At 36.3% G+C, this 24,502-nt stretch overlaps 1 protein-coding gene across 4 annotated transcripts in view; it reads left to right on the top strand.

Annotated features, from left to right (window-relative positions):
- The window catches only part of TBC1D19 (TBC1 domain family member 19), a 144,525-nt gene that overhangs the window by 21,936 nt on the left and 98,087 nt on the right, over positions 1 to 24,502 (top strand). For 2 of the 4 annotated variants that reach the window (XM_019453541.2, XM_019453542.2), the window contains exons 2-6: positions 2,893 to 2,965; positions 3,929 to 3,974; positions 9,981 to 10,056; positions 21,749 to 21,823; positions 23,067 to 23,130. In XM_019453541.2, the coding sequence (XP_019309086.1) occupies positions 2,893 to 2,965; positions 3,929 to 3,974; positions 9,981 to 10,056; positions 21,749 to 21,823; positions 23,067 to 23,130 (334 nt within the window). Of the gene's footprint in view, positions 1 to 2,892; positions 2,966 to 3,928; positions 3,975 to 9,980; positions 10,057 to 14,807; positions 14,925 to 21,748; positions 21,824 to 23,066; positions 23,131 to 24,502 lie in introns of those variants that run through there. The other 2 variants (XM_019453543.2, XM_053901632.1) reach the window with 2 other exon arrangements.

Raw genomic sequence — 24,502 nt, 5'->3', positions numbered from 1 at the left:
AATATATGGCAGTTGGGGGATCAGTGAATGTAGTTCACTGTGACTAAGGAGTAGGGTGTTTTGAAGGAAGAGGTGTAAGAAAAGACAGGATGTTGTTAGCTTGGTGGAGGGGCAGCTGATAAATTTGGAGAGGTAAGTTGGTCTACATCGTGAAGGGCAAGTGTGCCCTTTTGAACAGTTTAGACTTCCTGTGTATGCTGTGGAGATTTGCAGTCAGGAAAGCCTTGTTTGGGGAAGAAGACGCTGGAGGATGGATTTAGTAAAGGGAGAAATTGGTTCATGTATTCAGCAAACATTTATTGAGCACCTGCTGTGTGAAAGTAACTATTCTAAGCACTTGGGATACAGCAGTGAACAAAAAGACAAAGACCTCTGCCTTAGGGAGCTCACCACTTCTGGCGAATGATGATAGACAGCATGCCAATAAACACAGTAAATACATGAATCATATGGTATATTAGGAGGTAGTGAATGCTAAGAAAGAAGAAAAAGTAGGCTAAGGGAGTATGAGAATGCTCCCTAGGGAGTAATTGGAATGTAAATAAAGTGGCAAGATGTCCAGTTCAGAAGCTGTTACCTTGACCCAGATGAGAAATGGTAAGGACTTAGGCTTACGTGTGGTACTTTAGAATGGAGAGAGAATAAATTGGGAGATGTAGTTTTCTTTTTCTTTTTTGACGCTCGAAACACAGATAGAAACTTTATAAAACAAACCTATAATGTAATGAACTATAAGATGAACAACCTTGTAACAATGAAACTTTGCCACACCAGAATCCCTTCCTTTTGCCCCACTCATCACAAACTCCTCCCTCCCCAACAACCTGATTTTTATGGTAATCACTTTCCTGCATTTCTTGATAGTTTTATTAACCAAGGGTATATCCCTCACACTAAGACACCCTAACTCAGTCTTGCCAATTAAAAATTTTTTTTGTTATGTTTTTTTTTAATCTACTGTTTTTTTTTCTCCTTCCTTTGGTTTTCCTTACACTTTATTAACTAAAGAACAGAGCCATTTGACCTTTAGAATTTCTCATATCCTGGATTTCTCTGATTGCACCCTCATGGTGCAACTTAGCATGTTTGTCTGTCCTTTACATGACTTATAAATTGACAGCTGGACCACTGGCTTGATCAGACTGAGTGTCTCCCCTGTGGTCATCACTGCTGGCATTAGAGTGTTCTTTCGTTAAGAAGCACATAATATCTGGTTGTCTTTTGTAAAGCTAACAGCTATTTCTGCTCAGTGCCTAGAGTTAGTAATATGTTAGAGGTTGCAGAATGGTGATATTCTGATGATATCACATCTGTTTTAGTTATCAGCTAGAATACTTTTTATCAAGGAACATTTCCCCTTATCTATTACGTAACTACCCTGTGGTGCAGTTTCTATAGGAAAGGCAAGATACATGCCTTTTCCTTTATTTACCACTTTTCCAGGCAATCCATTGGTTCCCTGTCATCCTCAATTTTTATTACTCTATCAGGATTTTCTCCTTAGTGTGACCTTGTCTAGAAAGGGGGTGCTGGTTGGTCAGCGTCAAGAATTCATAGCTGCTCGGCTGCTCCAGTCTGTTCAGACTTCATCTGCTGTATTCAGTTGGGCAAAACCCCTCCCAGTTTTAGCTCCTGTTCTAAAATTGGCTCATCGTATGTTCCAGTGAAAATAGTGTTGGCTATTTTGGGGTTCTCCTGTTTTCACATCCATCACATACCACAACTGCTTACTTCCTTCTGCTTTTTTCCTGCACAAGCGCTAATACCGTACAAGTCTTGTGGCTATTGGTTTGTCCCCAACCGTTTGTATTTTAAGTTTGTAGGGGATATCTTATCACCAAGTTTTGTTGTAAATGTTTTCCATGGGGTTTTGGTTTTCCCGTTCAGTTGCTTGGTCTGTTTTTATGTGGAAATCAGGGAGATGAAAAAACAACAACAACAACAACAACAACAACAACAACAACAACAACAGCAAAACCCCAAACCAAACAATAACTCACTGTCTCCAATGTCATGTTTCATGTTCCCAGAAAGGGGTCGGTGCCTTGAAGAGTTAGAGTAGAATTATGAATAACTGAAGTTTCTGACTTAGAAGATCTGGTACATGGTCATTTCATAGATGAAGATTAAAAAATAGAAGAGAAGGAGCAAAGTAGTGGAAGATCAATTTTTGATTTCTTAACGTTTGAAATGCTTATCATGAGTTAACCCTAATAGAAATGCCTTCTGAAGCACTATGCTTTTAAAATTTGATAGAAAAAGTTAGATGATGAGAGATCAACACTTTGAAAATTACAGAAGCCATTATAAATTGAGGAAATGATTACTTTTGGTAAATATTACAGTGTGAAAAATGAATAGAATAGAAAGCATGCACGTGGAGATGAAGGAGACACGAATACGTATTTTGAACTGGTAATTTTATGTGTTTTCTGTAATTACGCACAACAAATGCAGGTTTGCATTGAGCAGCAATCTGACGAGGAAAAATCCATCTATCAGGGATGCAACTGGGTTTTTGGTCATTAGTTGTAAATGCCACCGTATATGTTTGACACAATATTAAGAGAATGGATTTATAAAAGCTGAGTGTTCTTCCTGCTAGAAAAATAGATATTAAGATTCATAAAGATGAAAATTCTAGATAAAAATATTAAGTATTCCTAAGCTATAAGTTTTTATATGTGGAGTAGACTGCAGTGTACCATCACAGATCCTGTATTTTAAGAGTAGGTGAAAAAGTCTTCTTTCTTATGAGCTGTTCTAGATAATTCTGAGGTGCTGTGACTTCAAAAAGGAATTTTTAAAATAGTGTGCACGTTTGGACACTCCTTTGTAAATGACTGACTTTTGACCTCTGTCTTTTCCTTTCTTCTTTTTCTTCTAAATTAGGCCAGTCTTCAGAGACCTGAGATTAAACTTGAATCACTAAAAGAAGATATTAAGGAATTCTTTAAAATATCAGGTTTGTAAGTTGCTTTTTTCCTCCTAATTCGTTAAGGCAAAAGAAAGAAATACTTTATTTGGAGGGAATATTTTATCACCGGCCTAACAGTTACTCATTCAAAATTGTGAAACAGTGTCTGGATAGGTTTCTAGTTGAGGAGAATTAGAACTTTCAGATATTTCTATAAAATGCTGCAAAAATTCAGGATCACTGTGGGAATCACTGCTTTGCAGTAACCAGTTTTAAATACTGTTTACTTCCTGATCAAAACACATCCTGAATGTGTGAAGAATCTCCCTCGCTAAGCACCTCCTCTTTTACTTTTTGTTCATGGCTGCTTTTCCTTCTATACTTCCCCCCGCCCCTCTTCTTTTCTGTCATTTCAAAGAAAAGGAAATCCTAATTTTCTTGACAGCAAGAAGAGAGGTTCCCTATCCTAACCCTTGCACATGGAAATTGAGATGTTAAGTGGTTTACTTTTCCAGAAAAGTTCAAGTTGTTAGAGGCCAGGCTAACCGGTCTGGGGGTACCTCTAATAATGTTTCTGTTGTTCAGGAGTTTACGAAGTAGTTAGTTGTGACTGCTTACGATCTGTCTTTGTCAGGTGCCTGGCTGTTTCTTGCCCTTCCCTTGGCACATCCCCCATAGCACCAGCAGTGCATCACTTAGCTCTGCTTTGGCGTTCATTGAACCCCTGAGCCGTGGAAGGGGCAGTGGTCCTCCCATCTGGAGAAGCTGGTGCGGTAGTTCTGCTTAAAAGACAATATGTTGAGAATTTTGCTACTCAGTGTTTGCCAATGGACACAGTGGATGTGTAAGAAATAATTCCTTCATAACACTGACACAGCAATTGACAATTGATAAAGTTCTTTCACAAATGAATATGATGTCAGAGTTTTAGTGAGATATGCTTTATTACAATGTATGCTTCTTTTGAAAACTAATATGTTCACATGTTTTATTCTTTTTTTTAAAAAATAGGTTGGGAGAAGAAACTTCAGAATGCTGTTTATAGTGAACTGAGTGTGTGAGTTTTTCCTACCTATTTTGAGATACTGTTACGTTTAGCTGTATTTACTTTGTAAGTAATGAATATAATATTGCTATGTACACTCATTATATTATTATTTCTCATTAGTATTTAGGTAACATTTCACATAAGTTGATATATTTAAAAATTACAGTCTTGCCTGAGAATGGGTAATGACCATATGGGGGTTTTTACCACCAAAATTTTTATATTAATAACTCCTTTATCCAATATAGTTAGGGAAATAAGTTAATATTTCAGATAACTGAAGCTTATCAACATTCTTTTTATTGGTGCCATTTTGGATATTACCCTTCTCTCTTTATAAAGCAACCATTCTAAATATAGTTAACTTTTTTTTTTTTTTTTCAAAATTGGTGTCATTCTTAAGAAAATCAGTGTTTTTTTAATCTGGATTTGTCTTCAGAATCTGTTGTGGTGTGTAAAACTATTTCTTACTACAAAGAATATAGATCTAGAGTGTTAGCTTTTGTAGTTTATTCAATACTGCATTATTCATCTGTTATTTAATTACCTACCATGGGCTAGCACTATGCTAGGCACTGGGAATATAGTATAGAACAAGAAATCAATTCCTACCCTCATGGAGTTTATAGCCTAATGGAGTTCTTATGTCTGCTCTCTTTTTTTTTAAAGCTGCTGTTCAATGTGCCTGTGTCTCTAGCATTTTCTAGTTTCTAACACTTTTGTTTCCAACTTGCCCTTTCTAATCTGCTGTTAACTAGGAAATAAGATAATCCAGTTTATCAGAACTGTTTCTAAAGGGACTCAGACGAAGGCCTGTGGATCTGTGCTTAGACACACATTTTAAAAATCGGTATTTGCTTCTCTGCTTGTCGCCATTTTCCCAGTTGGCTTACGAATTCTTAAATAACATCATGTATAAGTGCTATCTGTCAGTTGAAGTTGACCGTAATGATACCCCTGATATCATTCCTCCAAGGAATAGATGTTTATCATGACAAATAAGGTTTTAAATTTACAGTAAGTTTAGAGATGCCACAGGTTGCTTAAATGTGAACATGATGATTTATGTATTTGACGGTGACATAGAAAGCGTATAACTGTGTGGGTCTGTGTGTCCAGTACTGGTGGAATGAAAGCATCCGGTTGTGTGTAATTCCAAACAGTGAATTTTTATCTGAGGAGATTTGACTGATGATTGCAATTTTTGTAGTGTAATGCATTCCTTAAGATGGTTGTCTGACCAGTGAGTGCCTGTTTACTTGATGGCAGGGACAGAGTTTCATTCACTGTCTTATTTCAGTATCCTAACAATAGACATTAAGTATTTTTGTATAATCTGTTGAGATTTTTGAAGGAGTAAGTAGTACTACCTTTTTTGCTCGCCTGGGTTCTGAAGAAATTGAGAAACAAGCCAAATAGGATATCAAAATCATACTTTTATTACTGATAAAGACCAGATAAAAGGTTGTAGCTTAGTGCAAGAGCAAAATGGGTCCTTTAACTGAACTCCAGAATTAACTAGACTTAACCTTCCAGTTAAAAAGCATCAGTGAGCACATTCCATTTATTATTCCAAAATTTAAAAGTCGGATAAGGCGCTAAACCTCTTCTGTGGCAAGCGAGAAAAAGCCCTGGGGAGAATCTAAGAATATTATAGTAAGGGAGCTCTTCTCACAGGGAAGACACATCCAGAGTGGGGAAGTGTTTTTGCTAACATAAGTCAGAAGAATAAAGAGGACTTGGTATACTGTGCTGCATTTTTCATTGACAGAAACCATTAGATGGACAAGTAAAGAAAACAAAAAATAAAGTAGAAGAATTTACTAGGTTAAATAATCAGAGTAGAAAAAAAGATGCCCTCTTACCTAATAGAGGTGTAGACACATGAGCTATACAGATGATACCTGAAAATTGTTCACTTTCCTTTTACCTATTTTGGTAAACACGCCCGAGATTTTTGTCCGATTCCTGTTTAAAAGAGACAGAAAATTTTCTGTATTCTGTTATTTACCTGAAGCTTGTAATTCTAGCCGAAGTTAATTCTTCCCACTTAAGATTGACTAATTTATTTAATTATTGTTGTGTTAATATTTAATAGTTCACATTGATCGAAGGAGTATTTTATGCAAGCACTGTGCTAAGCACTTTAAATTCATTGCCTTGTGTAATGTAATCTTCACAACAACCCTATGATTGTGGAATTTATTATTGTAACCATTTTACAGAAGAGAAAACAGAGGCTTAAACTACTTAAATAATTTACTGAAGATCGTATGGCTAGTAAATGGTAGTACTAGGTCGTAACCTCCAGCTGTCTGATTCCAAAGCACATGTGTTTTACTGCATCTCACATATGTTTATATTTTATCTCTCACCTGGATTAAAAATGCTATAAGACAATAATTGAATTTTATATTTCTTTTAGTGCCTTCTAGAGCATCAAATAAATGATTTTGAGTCAACAGGTAGTTATTACGCCACCTGCCAATGCTAACACGTGATAAATATTTGTTGAAGAAACTCAGTGTAGTTATTAATCCTAAACTTACTAAAAAGATTTAACTAAGACAGTCTTTACATGGAACATGTACCTTTTTCCCCCTTAGTTTTCATTGTACTTTGTGTAGAACAGTTTATTAAGAATTAGGTGACCTATCATTCTCTTTTAAGGAATATAAATTAAAGAAGTAAATAATCCTTTTTAAAGTCTTTCTATATAAATATATATTATAAAAACATCCCACAGTCTACTGTTATAGTAGATATATGCAAATGTCCACCATACCTTGGAGAGGTATGAATGTTGAGCAGTAGTGGACCAAAAATGGGAAGATTTTAGATAATGGGTTTCTCACACTAGACCACAAGATAGAGTAAGTCTTTATAGATATTCATGGCATTTGTTGGAAGAGTCCTCAGGCAGTAGACCAGAGCACTTCCAAAATGTCCTAATCACCGTTCTTCTTTGCCTTCTTTTGAATGTTGCTTTAAATGTACTTGCTATGTGTTATGCACTGAGCTAGGAATTGAGGATAGTGAACAAGCTGGATAGCCTTTGCTTTCCTGGAGCTCACATCTCTGAGGCACACACGGTTTAAGAAGGCAATTAGAGCACAATTATAGTATAGTATAGTATGGATAGTACATAGTCCAAGAGGTGCTGCGATGGGCCAGACAAATGGAGTAGGCACTTAACTCAGGGCGGGGATGTCATGATGGCTTACCGAAGGAAGCAATATTCAGATTGAAATCAAAAGCTAAGGTAGAGTAAGTCAGGGGAAGGAGTAGAGAAGAAAGGTGCTTTAGAAGGGAGCAACGGGCTCAGAGATTCAGAATTGGGAAAGTGTGGCACACTGGAGTTTATGTGTGTTTATATGGAGTTTATGGCTGGGTGGTACAGGGCGAGGGACATGGTAAAGGACGATTCTAGATACGTGGGTGGGGATGTGCTGCTTCTTCAAGCCTTTTTAGGCAGGATCCTAAGAGCATTTGGGTGTCATTTTAGAATTTCAAGCAGAGTGGTGACATGATCGTGTCTGCGTTTTATATTCACTAAGCAATGTACTGGTTTTCCAGTATGTGCCAGGCGTTATGCTAGACACTGGAAATAGAATCATTGGTGAATAAGGAAGACATTGCTTGTGGCTATACAGCCAGGCAAATTGGCTAATAGGCTGAAAATAGTGTGGAAGCAGGGGAGACTGCTTAAGAACCTGTTGGCTGAATATAGGCAGGAGATGTCTGTTGTCTACAACAGTGTCAGTGGGATGAAAAAGGATGAGAAGGATTTAGAGGGATTTCAGGGACAGGAAGAGACAAGAGTCAAGAGTGATGCCCAAGTTTCCATGCTTCGTTCTTACCTGTCAACCTTCATCTCTGCATATAACTAAATGTGAGCTGCACAACGACAGAATTTTAGCCTATTTGTTTACTATTTTTATTACTGTAAACACTTAGTAGGTTCTTATTAAATACTTCTGAATGAATAAAAATCTAACTTTATTTTGGTTTTATATTAATGATTTTGGGGTTGCCACCTCTTGTTCCCTGTTTTTAATTAAATGTCTTTGTTCATTAAATAACTTAAGATTATAAGTAAGTACTCTCAAGTTTCAGTCCTAAATTAAGTTTTATTAAATTTGGAAATAACTATCATTAACGTGAAAGAATTTAAATTTTTTTTATGTTTTATTAATTTTTTGGAGAGAGAGAGAGAGAGAGAGAGAGAGAGACAGCATAAGCAGGGGAAGGGCAGATACAGAGGGAGACCCAGAATCTGAAGCAGGCTCCAGGCTCTGAGCTGTCAGCGCAGAGCCCGATGCAGGGTTTGAACTCACGATCCATGATATCATGGCCTGAGCCAAAGTCAGATGCTTAACCGACTGAGCCACCCAGGTGCCCCATAACATGAAAGAATTTTAAAACAATTTAATTCTAAACTACGTCCCTTTACCAATGATATATCACACAGTATGAAGTATATAGTTTTTTTAAAATTTAAGTTAGTTACCATATAGTGTAGTCTTGGCTTATCTTGCATATAAAAAGAAATATTGAGGTATATGAAGATCGTAACTTTTTTTCATTTGTGAGTGGGGAAAGGTAATTTATTTAGGTACACAGAGTACAGATTTTAGTAGAAAAAAACAGTTAGCTGGAAATAATTAGTTAATACAACTGTTTTCTAGGTTGGGTAGACCAGGTTGCTTTTTCTATTCCAGAAATGTTTCTTACGGGCATTTGAACATTTTACACTTGGGTCTTGGGATAGGTGTAGTTCAGCTTGGTATATCATAAACACTTTACATGTTGATGTCCCACTTTGAATGAGGTACTTCTTGAAAATTCAGTGTATGGTTCTTGATTATTGGAACATGGCTGCTTTGCTGTAGGTACAAGTGCTACAATTAATTTCAATAGGAGTTATATGTTGTTGCGAAAAAGACTGGAATCTCTAAGTAAATGTTGAACTGTTGTGTTTTCCTACTGCCCTCTCTCTCTGTGATTTCATGTCACCGTGCGTCCATCATTTTATTTCAACCATTCTGGCTTTTTCTGATTTTTAAACACGCCAAGTGTTCCTAACTCAGGATCCTGTGCTTGCTGCCTTTCTGCCTGGAATATCCTTCCCCCACATCTTTGCCTGGTTGGCTCCTTCTTCTCAGTTAGGTCTTAGTTCAAGTATTAGCTCCCCTAGACACCTTCCCTATCCTTCCAAATCACTTCTATCTCATTACCCTGCTCTCATCTTCTCATGGCACTCATTACTCTCTGATATTATTCTATTAATTTGTCCCTTTTTATAATTATTGACTGCCTTTACTAGATGTTAAGTATATGAGAACAGGGGATATTGTCTCAATTACCATCATATCCTTAGTACCTAAAATGGCTCAAATATTGTTGAGTCAACAAATGTTTTCTTAATAAAACCAGTACATTTGGAATACGAATGTAAAGTTACTTAGAAAACAGAAAGAATCCACGAGACATTAACATTTTTAAATTTTATTAAATTTGTATCTATTGAAACATGACTCTTATGGAAGATAGCACTTATATTATTTCAACTATGTTAAAAATATATAGCGATATGGAAAAGGAAATTGGGAGAAACGAAAAGATATGTTGTGAGTTCACAGATTTTTTTTGAACCTTAAAAAAATCCCTCTAAGTGTTACAATATTTATGTGCTAAAAATAAGAGTTCTGGTAATTTTTACATGAGCATTTACTAAGCTCAGTAATTTTAAAATTCCCCCAATTTATGAATTCAGATTATTGTGCAATTCAACTTTTAACGAGCAATTAAATTGCTAATCTGAAGCTACCACGCTAGTAGGATAAGAATTAAAGTTTTATTATGTTGTTATACCTTCTGAAAACACACAGGTTTGCTAACAGATACTCTGTTTCATATATGACGTGGACTACAGAGGTGAGTAATTTCTAATGAAGAGAATTAATTACTTATCCAGATAACGTATAATATTTAGCTGCCTCTTTTTGTCCCTAGGTTTCCTTTACCTAGCCATCCTGCTGCACCTCCTGAACATCTCAAAGAACCTTTGGTATACATGAGGAAAGCACAGGTTGGCTATTGTTCATTTTTCACTTTATTTTGCCATGCCAAGTTACATAATGCAGAGCGAAAAGTGCTTGTTGGTATCAGGAGTGTATGTCATTCATTACACGGAAGCCTGGGTAAGAACCACTCCAGCACAGTGTTTGCATGCTCTTCCTTTTTACTTTCAGTGACCGAGGATCACACCTGTTTAGCTCCAGTAATCCTGAAAATGTTGTGTAGAAGAAGGAAAAAATCATGTACCGTACTGGCCTGAACTTTTCAACGTGATAAAAGTATTATGTGGCAATTTATTCCTGATGCTCTTGAGATATTAAAAGAATGAGATGGGAATGAACTGACTCACTCTTCCCTTAAAATTTGGGCCGTGGAAGCCAGCGATACTGATACTGTATTTGAAATATGTTTGTCCTCACAGCAGGCTGCTACATGCTGTGTTCTGTCGCAGAACTCAAATGAACCTGCTATCTAAAGTAGGCTGAAACAACTACAGTTCACTTTAAAAAATAAAGTAAAATGACGTAAACAGAAAAGCTGTAAAGAACTGTTTAAACAGGAGGTTGGTAAGTCCTGTCACATGCCCCTGACGCTCGACTGTCCGCCTCAGCACGGCCTGGTGCACCTGCCTCTACGAGGCTTCCTTGCGGTACTGGGTACGACTCTGTCGCTGCCGCCGCCGAGGGGCTTAATGGACACCACAGAGTTGACCTCTCTCAATCACAGTGTCAGAAATTATCATGGAAAATTTCAAATATACCCCAAAGAACTCCCATAAACCCCTCACCCAGCTCCAGCAATTATCATCGTGGCTCCTTCTGCTACTCCTGAGAAATATCCTGCTGCTTTGAGTTATCACATTCCAAGCAGTGTATGTTAGGCAGCTTTTTATTATTCAACCATTTTTATTTTCACTTTAAAAACCTTCAAAATTAGATGGTGAAAGGAAGCAATGTAAACAAAAATCATAGAGATATTTGAGGAAATATGCCATATATTTCTATCTCTAGGTAGTGCATTTAGGTCTAGCAATCAGACAGTATTATCAATATGTCATAAAACACAATCATTGAATGATTCATGTATGAAAGAATTGTTTGATCTTTTGTTCTAAAGACGTAAACTCAAAAAAAAAAATAAAAGGGTTGGGTCTAAATATTTTTTTGGTGAAGTTTGAAAATTTCTCAAAGGTGTAGAGAAAGTATCAGTTTTAGCGTATTAGGTATAGGGAACATAACACTAAAGTTGTTTACCCATCATGACTGGAAAGAGGTAGAGAGGGAAATAATAGGTCGATGTTTCAAGCCTACCGCTGGTTGCTGAGAACACATATGAACGGTAAGTGTATGTGTTATATATGTACATGTATATACACACATGCCCACTACTCTCCTCTTTTTTTTTCCATACTTACCCACTAACTCGGGTTGACTCACTATAGTCCAAGGGCCAAATCTGCCCTGCCACCTGTCTTTATACAGCTGGCAAGCTAAGAATATTTTTTTACATTTTCACCTGGCTGAAAAACCAGAGGAATAATGATATCTGTGGCCCATGAAAATGATAGGAATTAATAAAAGATGTCGTATTGGAAGCCTTGTTCCTTTGTTTACTTATTGTCAGCGGGTGCTTTCGCACTACAATGTCAGAGTTTAGTAGTTGCATAGAGACCTCATGACTTGCAAAGTCTAAAATATTTACTGTTTGCCCTTTTACAGAAAGTTTCTCAATCCCTGCACTACATTATTCCTTCTTTAAGAGCAGGGACTGTGTTTTTTTATCCGCAACGTCTAGCCCAATGCATAGCCCATGGAACGCTCAAGAAGTGTTTGTTGAAATAATTGATTCTTTAACTGTGGTCATGCTAAATACCTCCTCTACAAGTTAGTGTCCGCCTACCTATCCCCTTGTATTTGTTCCTGTCTCCTTGAGTCATCTAGTTCTTAAGCTCCCTGATCTTTTGGGCAGTTCTCTCCTTTTTGCACGAAGGCTACTTAGGCTGGATGGCGTAACTACCATCCCGTCAGTGTTCTCCCTTGCACCTCGCAATCTCTTGCCCCATAGACTTCTGTTCTGCCTGCCATTCCAATCCTTAGCCTAAGGCTGCCTCTGCCATCTACTGTCTTTTCCCAAACTGTGGCATACTTGGGAGGAAACTCACATGAGTTATATGTTTACCGTGAATTCAGTCTAAATCCATTCATCTTTCAGTGGATTCGTTTTGCGGCCTGTCAATCCTTTTACGATTCGTCATTCATTATCTGCTTTCCAGTTAGGTTTTCCCAGAGTTTTCCATGCTTGTGTAGCCCCTGATTCTACCTCCCCCTCGCTCATTTTCAACACATGCCACTTATTTTATTAAGAACATTCAGGTCATCACATTCAGGTTTCCACAGCTTCCCTCTTTGCTGCCACATCTTTTTTGCCTCCGATCCTCTATGATCAACTATCTACTGTACGTGTCTTCTGTGAAATCAAACTCAACATGTTGAAAACTGAGTCTATGGCGTTATTCCTAAAATGAGCATCTTGTCCTGACCTTCCCATTTCAGTTAGTTTCATCATTACTATAGTAATTTAGACTTGAAATATCTTTGCTATTTTCCATATCCAAATAGTCACTAAGTTCTATAAATTATTTCTTCCCGTGGTCTTACAGCTTTCTCTTCCTTTTTATTATTAAGGCCGTTACCATAGTGATCACAGTGGTGATGAAGAGGAGGATGGCTATCTTTTATTGAGTGCTAACTTTGTTTCAGACGTTAATTCATATCCTTGTCTTATACTGACACCTCCTGATTTTCAACTTACGTCTTTCCCCATCTTCATATGTACTCTTAACACAATTAACTTTAGCTACAAGCAGATGAAACCTTATAATACATGCCACTGCCTTCTCACAAATCTTCAGTGACTACCAATTGCCCAACAAGTTCCCACCCCACAGCGCAACATTTAGGAATTTTTAGTTTGTCCCTAGCTTTCCCTTTCACTTTATCAATCTCTGCCATCCTATAACTGTCCCATGTGCCCTTCCTTGCATCTTTTAGAAAAGAAAAGAAAACTTTTCTTATTTTGTTTTCTTGTCCTGGAAAGCTCTTTCTGCCTGCTTAGCATTAGGAAAATCCATCTATTTTGTGAGGGTCAGCTCAGATGACACCTCTTCTCTGCTGTAGTTATCAGCCCTGTTGAAAAGGATCTCTCCCTCTTTTGGAAGCACACTGTCTTTTAGCATGCTGTCGTTTTATGGTTATTACAAATCGCACTCTGTGATAGCACTTTCTGTACACATCTTTTTTACTTTAGTTATAAGCCTCTTGAAAGCAGTAACAATTTTAAAACATTTTTGTAGACCCATTATATCTAGCATACTGACCTTTATGTAGTAAGAACTCAAAGTTTGTGTCAGATTAATAGTAAAGGCACTTGCCATCTCTTCTAGCAATTATTGTGATATTCAATTAAAAGATATTTACTTAACAGAAGACCATGGGGGAGGGGAAGGGGGAAAAAAAAGGTTAGAGAGGGAGGGAGCCAAACTATAAGAGACTCTTAAAAACTGAGAACCTAGGGTTGATGGGGGGGTGGGAGGGAGGGGAGGGTGGGTGATGGGTATTGAGGAGGGCACCTGTTGGGAGGAGCACTGGGTGTTGTATGGACACCAATGTGACAATAAATTTCATATTAAAAAAAAGATATTTACTGAATGCCTGCTAGAAGACAGTCTACCATGTGATCTGGAGATTCAGAAATAAGTTAGATAAAGATTCCACCTATGGGTAACTCATGGTTTAATCACTGAAAGTGCTGTATGCCATGGGGGAGATGGCTAAGACGTTCTGTAGAAGCACTAGGGAAGACCTGGACATAGGGGATTCTTTATTACGTTGTTCTTTGCTCTTTACAATCAAAAGAACTTAAAATAAAATCCAGTGAGTGTTTCCTTCTGCTTTTATTCAGTAAAGCAGGTTGGCAGAAAATATTTTGGAACTAGAGCCAGGAAAAAAATGTGATTTCCACCGCCCCCCCCCCCCCCCATTAAAGTTTCATGAGTTATTTGAACTTCGCTTAGCTCTTGATTGTGTCTTCAGAGTTGGGATGTAAATCAACTCTCTGCAGTTTTTGGCAGGCTAGATTGGTGTTCAATTTTCTGGGCTGATGAGGGAAACAGGCTTCTTACACCGCGTCAGCATTTCCCAGAGTATTTTCTGCTGAATACTAGCTCTGAGAGATGCTCTACAAAAAAGGGTTCCATGGACAAATAAGTTTGGAAACTGAGGCCCACGCTGCCTTCCTCTTGGTGAATTACCGTTTGTTTGTTTGTTTGTTTGTTTGTTTGAAAATTCGTGTCATATATTTTTATTCTTTATTGAGGCGTAGTTGACACACAGCACACTTTCAGGTGTACCACATGGTGATTTGGCAACTGTATACATTATGCCACGTTCACCACAAGGGAGCTGCCATCATCCAGGGCTATTACGGTACCATTGACTCTGTTTCCCACGCTGTACTTTTCATTCCTAGAACCACAGTTTACGATTTTTTTTACAAGGGTTTTAGATGTACAGAAGGATTGAGAATATATTATAGGGTTCCCATAGATTCCACACCTAGTCTCCCCTCTTATTAACATCTTAAGTTAGTGTGGTACGTTTGTTACAATTAGCGAACCAATATCAGTACGTTATTATTAGCTAAAGTTCATACTTTATTTCCTTAGTTTTAACCTGATGTCCTTTTTCTGTTCCAGGATCCCAACCAGGACACTACATTACATTTGGTTGTCATGTCTCCTTAGGCTCCTCTTGGCTATGACAGTTTCTCAGACTTCCCTTGTTTTTGATGACCTTGACAGTTTTGAAAAGTACTAGTCAGGTATTTTGTAGATTATCCCTCTGTTGGAATTCGTCTAATGTTGTTCTCATAATTAGACTGGGGCTGTGGGTTTTTGGGAGGAAGACCACAGACAGAAAGTTTATACTTTTATACATTTATACTCATTGCGTCATATCAGGGTATATACTGTCCACATGGTTTACCACTGTTGATGTTGACCTTGATTGCCTGGCTTAGGTAGTGTTTGTGAGGTTGCCCCACTGTAGAGTCACTCTTCACCCCCGACACCCTTGTGTGCTCTACTCTTTGGAAGGAAGTCACTATTTATGGTTCACACATAAGGAGAGACAGTTATATTCCACCTCCCTGAGCTGGGAATCTCTACAGAAATTATTTGGAGTGTTTCTGCATGGAAGAGTTCTCCCTCTCTTCCATGCAGAAAGAGAACTGGGGAGTTATTTATAATAAATTTGTTTGTTTATTTATTTATTTATTTATTTATATCACTATGTTATTTATTTATGTCACTATGAACTCGTGGGTGTTTATTTTAGTCTTTGCGTTTTAATTTAATGCTTCCTTAATTTTGTTGCATACAATTTATTTTGGGATGCTAAGGCTCAGGGATGTTCTGCAGTAAAGAAACTGTTTAATTTTATTTAATCCAGTGTTGTTCAAATTTATGTGACCACAGAACCCTATTTCCATGTAAAATAATTTGGGAACTCTTTTGCCACACCTTTTAGAGAAAGGAATATTTGAAGAAACTGATACACAATGGGTGATTAAATATATGAATTTTTTTGCGGAATAATACTAGTGAGCACACGGAGCTCTAATTATGTGCCAGGTACCATTCTAGTGCTTTACAACTATTTACTCATTTAATATTCATGACAAGCCTATAAGGTATGTTACTCTTATGATCTTACATAGGTCCAATTTCACAAAACTAGTAGGTGGAAAAGTTGGGATTTCAACCTGGATAGTCTGGCTCTAGAATCTGTACTACCTGATGATATTCAGCATATTTCTCTATCCAGTCCAGAAATGCTCAAACTCAAGATATGCTATTGGTTGAATTTACCCAGTTCTCTGTCAATCCAGGCACCTAAACAAAAATGAGAATTTTGTTGGTTTTATGTGACTTCAGTTCTCATCCTCTTCCTAATTAGTCTTTCTGCCTTCTGTATTGTCACTCCATTTCTTAAAACTTCCCAGACTTTTAGGATACAACCGCAACTCCTTATTTTTGTTTACAAGACTGTCAAGGATCTTGCTTCTTTTCACCATTCGAGTCTTACCTCTCGCCTCCTCACTCTGTTCCTCACCATCCTGCCAGTCCCCTGCCCGCTTCCACACACATCTACCTTCTCTCTTTAATCATACTTGACCTCCTTCAGTTGTTCCACCAGGAGAACTGTCGCACATGCCATTGCTTCTGTGTGAAACTGCCTCCCCACAAATCTCACGTATTTCTGGCACATTCACAGGTGTCAGGTGACACGATCCTTTCTTTAGGAAGGCTTTCTACGCCTGAGATCTCGGATTCCCAGGTACTTTTTCTGTGTCTCTATTCCTCCATACAGGAGGCACTCTATACTTCCTACCATAGTACTTGGGTTGTCTGATTATCATCTAGATTCTGCAGTCTCTGGGAAGCAGGATCAGGGTCTCTCTTTTCACTACTGTATCCTCAACATCTGGCATAGTGCCTGCCTCATGGCAGATGCTCAGTAGATATATATTTTTTTAATGATGAATGAATTGAATACAAAAAATAGAAAATGTTCCCTCTTAAAAATATGTACACCCCTTTTCCTACTAATTCCACTTCTAACATCTAGGATCTTATCTAAAGGGAAGAATCAGGGAAACACAGAAATTTATGTTCGTGATAATATTAAAAAATTTAAAAGAATCTAAATAACAATAGGGTTTGCATATACAGCAGGGTGTCTCCAAAAGACAATGTTCTACAGGCATCAACAATGTTATTTTTAAAAGAATATAATGAAATAGGAAAGTGTATGATATTATCTTAAGTGGATAAAGCAAAATATAAAACAATATAATTCCACTAATTAAATCTCTCAATCGTACACATACATGCATAGAAAAAATGAAAGAAGAGAACAAAATATTAATAGTAGTTATTTTTGGCTGATGAAAATTTATGGATGCTTATTTATTATTCTATTCTTTACATATTGTTTTTTTTTCAAATTATCTTGAATAAATGTGTTACTTTTATAATCAGAGAATTACTAAAATCTTCCATTAGAAAGCTGGGTTATAACTATTTTGCTTTATTTTTTCAGAGTGAAGGAAATAATTTTTTAATTTTATAATTTCATAGTTTTTTACATGCTACATTAGATGGCTTTTAAAGACTTCTTATTTACGTTCATTGTTATAAAAAAGTAGCAAGGCAATCAGTAATACCCAGTTAGAGATTTCAATACAGTTTTGATTCTTGTGTAAATTTTTTGCCTCTCATGGTTTAGAAATTAATTTATTTATAAAACTCTTGAAGTCCTTTGACTTAATACCATAGATTTCAATTATTAGGGAAACTGATTTGAAGGCAACAGTAATTTCATTTGGAGAGGATATGGGTTTGGGTAAAAGGTAATGTCTTCCTATTAAACATTTTAAATGTAAAAGGGCATTCATTTTCCTTTTAAATAACATTTTAAAGCTTGATTTTGTGAGTCTTGGGTAGAAACCATTATTTTCTTTGTATCTTGTATTAGTGCCCTGTCATTTCTCAATAGTTCATTTGCCACGTTTACCTCTTTTTCTGTGTGTGCTGAAGATATGTTGACATTTTTATTTAAATAATAGCACAGGAATAACTATGATTTTTTTGAGCACTTATTTTTGAGACTTAGGGAGTATTTAGTCACCTCTACAGACAGAGCCGGCGAAAAGTTTAGTATCTATAAAACTGGAGTTGAAGTGGACCCTTCAGGTTTATCTCATCCAACCTCTGGAGTTCATTTCCTTTTGCTCGAGTACTTCTGAAGACAAGGAACTCACAATTTCACTAACTTAAGTCATTTTGGTGAAGTCTTTCTACTTGTTGGAAAGTCTGTTTGTTGTGTTAAGCGATCATAGGCTCCTTATAACATTTACTCACCGATCATAGTCCTGTGCTTGATACGTAGAAAGCACTCAATACATGTCAGTTAGTGAGGCAGCAAGTAAACGAATGAATGAATACCCTGAAATAAGACTAAAGTTCTGCAGGGAACCCACAGGGTGACCCAGCTTGCGAGCAGCCACTTGCTTCACTTTGGATTTCGCCTCATTATCAGGAAATTCTATTCCCCTTTCTGATGTCTATAGAAATGACTTCTCTGACTACTTGGGATTTCTATGGAGATAACTTCTCTGAGCATCTGACTGAAGTTCTTGCAAGGGGTACCTTGGAAAAGCCCTGCTGTCCTTGTCATTGTGTCATCGATATGGGACGGGGAATGGGGAAGACGTAGCAAACCACTGGAGTTACTTTTCTTTCAATGTTTTTAGACTTTTAAAGGAAGTGGTATGTGCTCCATTAACAGCTAGAAGTTTTGACACACTCAGCTTCCTGTTTCCTTGCTTATTCTTTTAAGTTCTTTCTATACGTATGGCATATGGGCTGATAATAGCCCTCGTGAACTTTTTTGAACCTATCTCATGTTACTTGTGTATCTGTCTTCTCTTCCCCACCCCCACCACAAAAGTGATGTGGTTGTTAGGGACAGGGATGCCGTTTGATTCATTTTTACTGGCATGTGTTTAATAGGTGCTCAGTAAATGTTGAATCAATATCTTTTCACTAGTTAAATTTTCAGGTATAACATCTCATGTCCCCCTGTTCTCGCCACAAAAGTCCAATTTTTCTGAATTTAGTGTTCTTTTCCTCTTTCCTTTTCTCAATTTTTAGTCATTCTCTTCTCTTCTGGATGATTTCTAAGTTCCTGCTTCAATTATAGAGCACATAGAAATGATAATTGAATAAAGATCTGCTCAATATTGCTTCAATTCTTAACACTCTTTTTCATTCTACTTTTATGTGTTCTCCTCATTCATGATACATATCTCACAGGATTAATAAAGCAATGTATGTAAATTTTGTAGCTCTTTTTCCAAACTCTTTCAGAATGCTTTCTAACGTCTGATCTCTTTTCTGTGTAACTTTTTTTTGGTAACTATTTTCTCTTTATATTACAACTCTAGTTACATCTAATTGAATTACATTCAGTTTCATGTTGGTGAATTGAAATATTTGGTAGCCTGGGATATCCATTTAGGAGAACTATGATTAATCATTTAAAAATTGTACTTTATAGAAAATACCTGAATGAGATGTTTTTACCAAAATAAATATTTTTAAATGTTTATTTTTGAGAGAGACAGAGTGAGCGAGCAGGGGAGAGGCAGAGAAAGAGGGAGAGAGAGAGAATTCGAAGCAGGCTCCAGACTGTCAGCATGAAGCCCGACATGGGGCTGGAACCCACATGAGATCATGACCTGAGCCAAAATGAAGTTGAGTGCTTAACTGACTAAGCCACCCAGGAACCCCAACTTTTTGTTTTTATTTCCAAGAATTATTGTCTTTTAATCAGTTCAAGAGCCCTTTTTATGTGTGGTTGAAAATGAGAGTATTTGGAATCATAATTCAATAGTAGCAATTTGGTTCTTTATATATTAAGGTAAATTATACAAATCCAGGGATTGGATTTTTAATCTTCATGCAGATTTTATTTTTATATAATGATTGAATTAAAATTGCTTTTATTTTTTTTTTTTTAAATAAGCTTTCTTATACCTCCTTCCCCCATAGTCTGGAGTGGGGGAAGCAAGTGACAGAAGGCTTATTAGAGAAAATAGTATTTCAACCTGAGACTTGAAAGTTCAGTAAGCTTTATTCCGATAAATTGAGGATAAGGATGTTGGAGGTAGAAGTAGGTTATGTTGCTATAATTAATGTTTGATCGTGAATAAGTTTCTCAAATGTATTTTAAGTCTTGAATCTAAGAGAAATACAGTAAAAAAAAAAAAAAGAAAGAAAGAAAGAAAGAAAGAAAGAAAGAAAAGAAAAGAAGCCAGTAAATGGGGTTAGTTTTGTGAGTATTTAATAGAATTTATGAAGAGTATTCTTTTATTCCTAAAAATCTATTTCTATATATTTAGTAGACTAAGGCTTATACACTTCACACAGCTCTGTATTTCTCCTATAGATGAATGCTTTTTTGTTCATTCATTGCTTAGGCCATGGTATCAAAAATTTTTTAAACGCTTTCAATATTACTTAGAGTAGAAATCTGTGTAATCATCTAGCATCTATTATGTGCTAGACAAAGTGTGACTATGTGCCGTGATGGGTGAAGGAAGGGGCCGAGAGAGACTATAAGCACAGGCACCTGATACCATCTGGGGTGAGCGACCAGGAACAGAAGGCTTAATAGAGGTGAAGGTCTGAAAGGTGAATAAGGTGTATTCAGATAAAGTAGGAGTAAGTATGTTGGGGTTGGGAGTAGAGCATGGAGGGTATATTCCGGGTAAAGAGGGTAATGTATTTAAATACGTGTGTTAAAGAGGGTACTATGAACAATGAGAGCTATAGTAAAGCTATCAATTATTGAATGATTATTATCATTATTAGGTCACTGTTCCAAGCACTTTACATCTTTAATCTTTATAACAACCACATAAAGGAGCTATTATTATTATTATTCTACTTGTATTGACTGGATGGGCTGTAACTGTACATTATCGATAATGTAATATATAGTTCTCTTCTTTTCTCCTCTCTTGGTCTAAATTTTGGAGCTTAGGTATTATTTTATTTTGCTTTCAGTGAGTTAGAAGTAGCCTAAAGGCCTATTTTAGTAAAAAGACCAAAAAATATTGGCATTTTACCTTGGTGTTAAAAAGAAGGATTTACTAAAATATGGTATATGCGGATAATCAATTCATGACTGACTATTAAAAAGAACTCCTTTTTTCAAGTTTACAAGAGATCTAGGGGATAGATCTTACTGTGAAAAAACCAGTAAGACAAATTCATATCGTGACACATTCTAAAAGATAACTGGCCTGGAGTCCTCAAAAAAGTCAATATCATGAAAAAGAAAAGGACAAAGAGACTCTAGATTCAGCTACATGGAAAGAGACATAACAACCAAATGTAATGTGATGCATACATTTTTAATGGATTCTGGATTTTAAAAAAAACTATAAAAGATATTTTGGGGACAACTGGAAAAGTTTGAATGTGGGCTGAATATTATGTGATATGAAATATTATTGCTAATTTTCTTAGGTGTGATAGTAGTATTGTGTTGATGTAGGAGAAGGTTCTTATTAGAACATTCATGCTGAAGTATTTAGGACTGAAATGTCATGTTAGGAAAAATTACAGTATAATAATTTCTATAAAGTTTTATTTTCACTAGGTTATTAATGAGATTTCTGAGTATCAAACGTTTACAAAATACTTAAATGTAATTTACTTTTTTATTATCTGCTATTTTTTCTTAAAATGTTTATCACCCTATGACTTGCTGATTTCTTCCTCTTCTTCTCCTTTTTTTTTTTTTTTTTGATCTGTCCTCATTTCCATCTTCCTCTAGAAAGTCAGTTCCGTGAGAACTGAGACTTTCTGTTCATGGCTTAATTCACAGCATTAAGGATAGTATCTGGCACATAGTAGGCAGTAATTAACATTTGTTGAGTGAACTAATGAATGAAGATAACTAATCTCAACCAACCTTACCATTTCTATATAACTCATAATATCTTTAATTTTTTAAAAAATTAGTTTTGGTATTGTTAACCGAAACAATAATGAGTTGTTCTCTATATTTCAGGGAAGTTGGGAAAAAAGAATTTTGAAGAGTTTAAATAGTATGTGCACTGAACTGAGTATCCCATTGGCACGAAAGGTACTTTTATTTTTATTTTTTTTTCAAAAGGTACTTTTAATATTTAAATATTTTATTGTGAATCGAGTGCTAGAAGTACCACAAAGTTGTAATTGTTAGGCAGATTTATCTCTCTTTAAACAGTATATCAGTTTGTTTTGAAACAAAAATCTGTAAAAGGCCAATTACATGGGTGTATTGTATATAGATTTCTATTATATAGTCTGTAATACTTTTTGTAATGAAGATATCTTGAGAATAAATAAAAATACAATATATAATCTACGTATAGATTATTTAGAGATTTGGCTGTAAAGGTTATACATGTTATAAATGCACTTGAAAATTTTTAATTACCTTTGGTCTCCTTATTTTTGGCTAATCAGCACAATAGCCATATGTTTTGAATACGAGATGGAGTTTAGGCACGTTATCCTCTTATAATAGCCAATATGGTACCATCTTTCAGTGTTAACATAGGGAATGGAAGGATGATTGGTCATCTCTCTGCAGAACTATTTAGTTCTAATAGTAGTATCATTAGATCTAAAAGATCTAATTCTCAGCATTTGTCTGTCTCTGTGGGCTTTGAGGGGGAAGATAAAAAGGGAGAGAAAAGCCACTCGAGGAATGCTCTGGATTCTTTTTGGCTGCTCACGAGTAGGAGAGAAGAAGTTTCTCTTCGCCTTATTCTCCCTACCTGCTATTTATTCCTTGCTAGTAGACAGGATATAGTGGATGAACTTTAGATAATCTCCAAGGACAAGTCACGGAAGGCACCAGAAGGATGGTATTTAAAAAAAGGATAAATTTCTATGGAAAACTGCCTAAGTATGTAGTATTGTGTAATATACTGTCTTTCATGTAGGAAGATGATGCTACTGACCCACAGTCATACTCTCTTGGCCAGTCCCCCTTGCGATGCATTTCTGAGGTTGCTGGATGGGGTAAGAGATGTAGTATGTGGCTAAGGAGCAGTTTTTCTTTGTGAAATTTACTGGCCTATAGAGATCATTTGTCTTCTTTTCTTGGACTCTTTAGCACCATATTCTAACTGAGCCATTGAGACTAGATATAATATCATAGTTAAATAACAAAAGTTTAAGAATAATTCCAAAAAAAGTTCACCATGTGCAGTGAAGTGATTTTTTTTCTTATGTTATGGTAGCTTATTCAACCTTTTAGATAAGTTATTGATTCTTATTTTCCAGCTGCATTGCTAAGCTTCACAAAATGAAACCAATTTTAAAATTACCTTTTTTAGAGGCCAGTTGGAGAACAGAAAGAACTTCTCAATAAATGGAATGAAATGGGAACTGATGAACCAGGTATATGAACAACCTTTTTCAAAATGTGGTAGTAGGAAAGATTGCCTTCTTAATTGTGGATCCAAAGCAACAATATTAGCAATTCTTTTGGAAAGATAGCAATTTTCCTTCCCCACTAATTACTGTCATCTACTTTGTTTCCTTAAACTTCTACCGTGCAGTTTAAAAATCCCTATCTTTGGGGGCACCTGGGTGGCTCAGTTGGTTAAGCGTCCAACTCTTGATTTTGGCTCAGGTCATAATCTCACAGTTCGTGAGTTCAAGAGCCGCATCAGGCTCTGTGCTGACAGCATGGAGCCTGCTTGGGATTCTCTCTGTTTCTTTCTCTCTCTCTCTCAAATAAACCTTAAAAAAAATTTTTTTTAATTCCTAACTTTCACCAGTGTTTTATAATATTTTGAGAATATTTAAGTCAATTATCCTTTTTAAAACAGCATTTGAAAACATTTTTATAAAAGAATAGATTAAATCATTCAATGGATTTCTTAGATTCATAATTAAGGTAAATATTTTTCAAGCTTTAATAACATTGAGATGTTAAAAATAGGTTAAGTGGTAAAAAGTTTTGAGACTTCTAAAATGTTGGGTTTTTTTTGTTTTTTTTTTTTCAACGTTTTTTATTTATTTTTGGGACAGAGAGAGACAGAGCATGAACGGGGGAGGGGCAGAGAGAGAGGGAGACACAGAATCGGAAACAGGCTCCAGGCTCCGAGGCATCAGCCCAGAGCCTGACGCGGGGCTCGAACTCACAGACCGCAAGATCGTGACCTGGCTGAAGTCGGACGCCTAACCGACTGCGCCACCCAGGCGCCCCTACTTCTAAAATGTTTTTAAGAATTTATTTTGGCTCATTTTAATGGTTAAAATAGAGTCAATTTTATAAACATATAATGGGTGACAGCTATGTCTCATTTACTGTGATCAATAGATGTATAGAATTGTGTTGGTAGACGTGTACATAATCCCTCACCACTCCTCTTTAAAAATAAGCATGGGGAACCAGGCAAGAAATAAGTACTGTAATAGAGAAAGCAGTGTGTTATAGAAATTCAAAAGGGAGAACAGTTTAATACAACTAGAGGAATTCGCTGAGAATATATTATTTGTATTCTAGGTACTTTGAGAATTCTCATATAGAACTTTGTTACACTGACATTGTGTTTTCAATTCAGTTATAAAGTTATTATAAGTTTATGAGGGGAGACACTTAATTTCTTCTAGAATAGGTCATTTAGGCCGCCAAGGGAAGAGATTGCCCTTTCATTTTTGTGTTCCCAGTACTTAACACGATGTATGACAAATTATTGATACTCCGCAAATGTCTGAATTAATCCAGCTCCACGACCACATGTGAAAGAATCATTAACATTGT

This window comes from Panthera pardus, unplaced genomic scaffold, assembly GCF_024362965.1.
Source record: "Panthera pardus isolate Hobbes unplaced genomic scaffold, ASM2436296v1 HiC_scaffold_13, whole genome shotgun sequence".
NCBI classification, from domain to species: Eukaryota; Metazoa; Chordata; class Mammalia; order Carnivora; family Felidae; genus Panthera; species Panthera pardus.
Note: the sequence above shows the minus strand (reverse complement) of the source record. Positions and strands in the feature narration are given on the sequence as shown.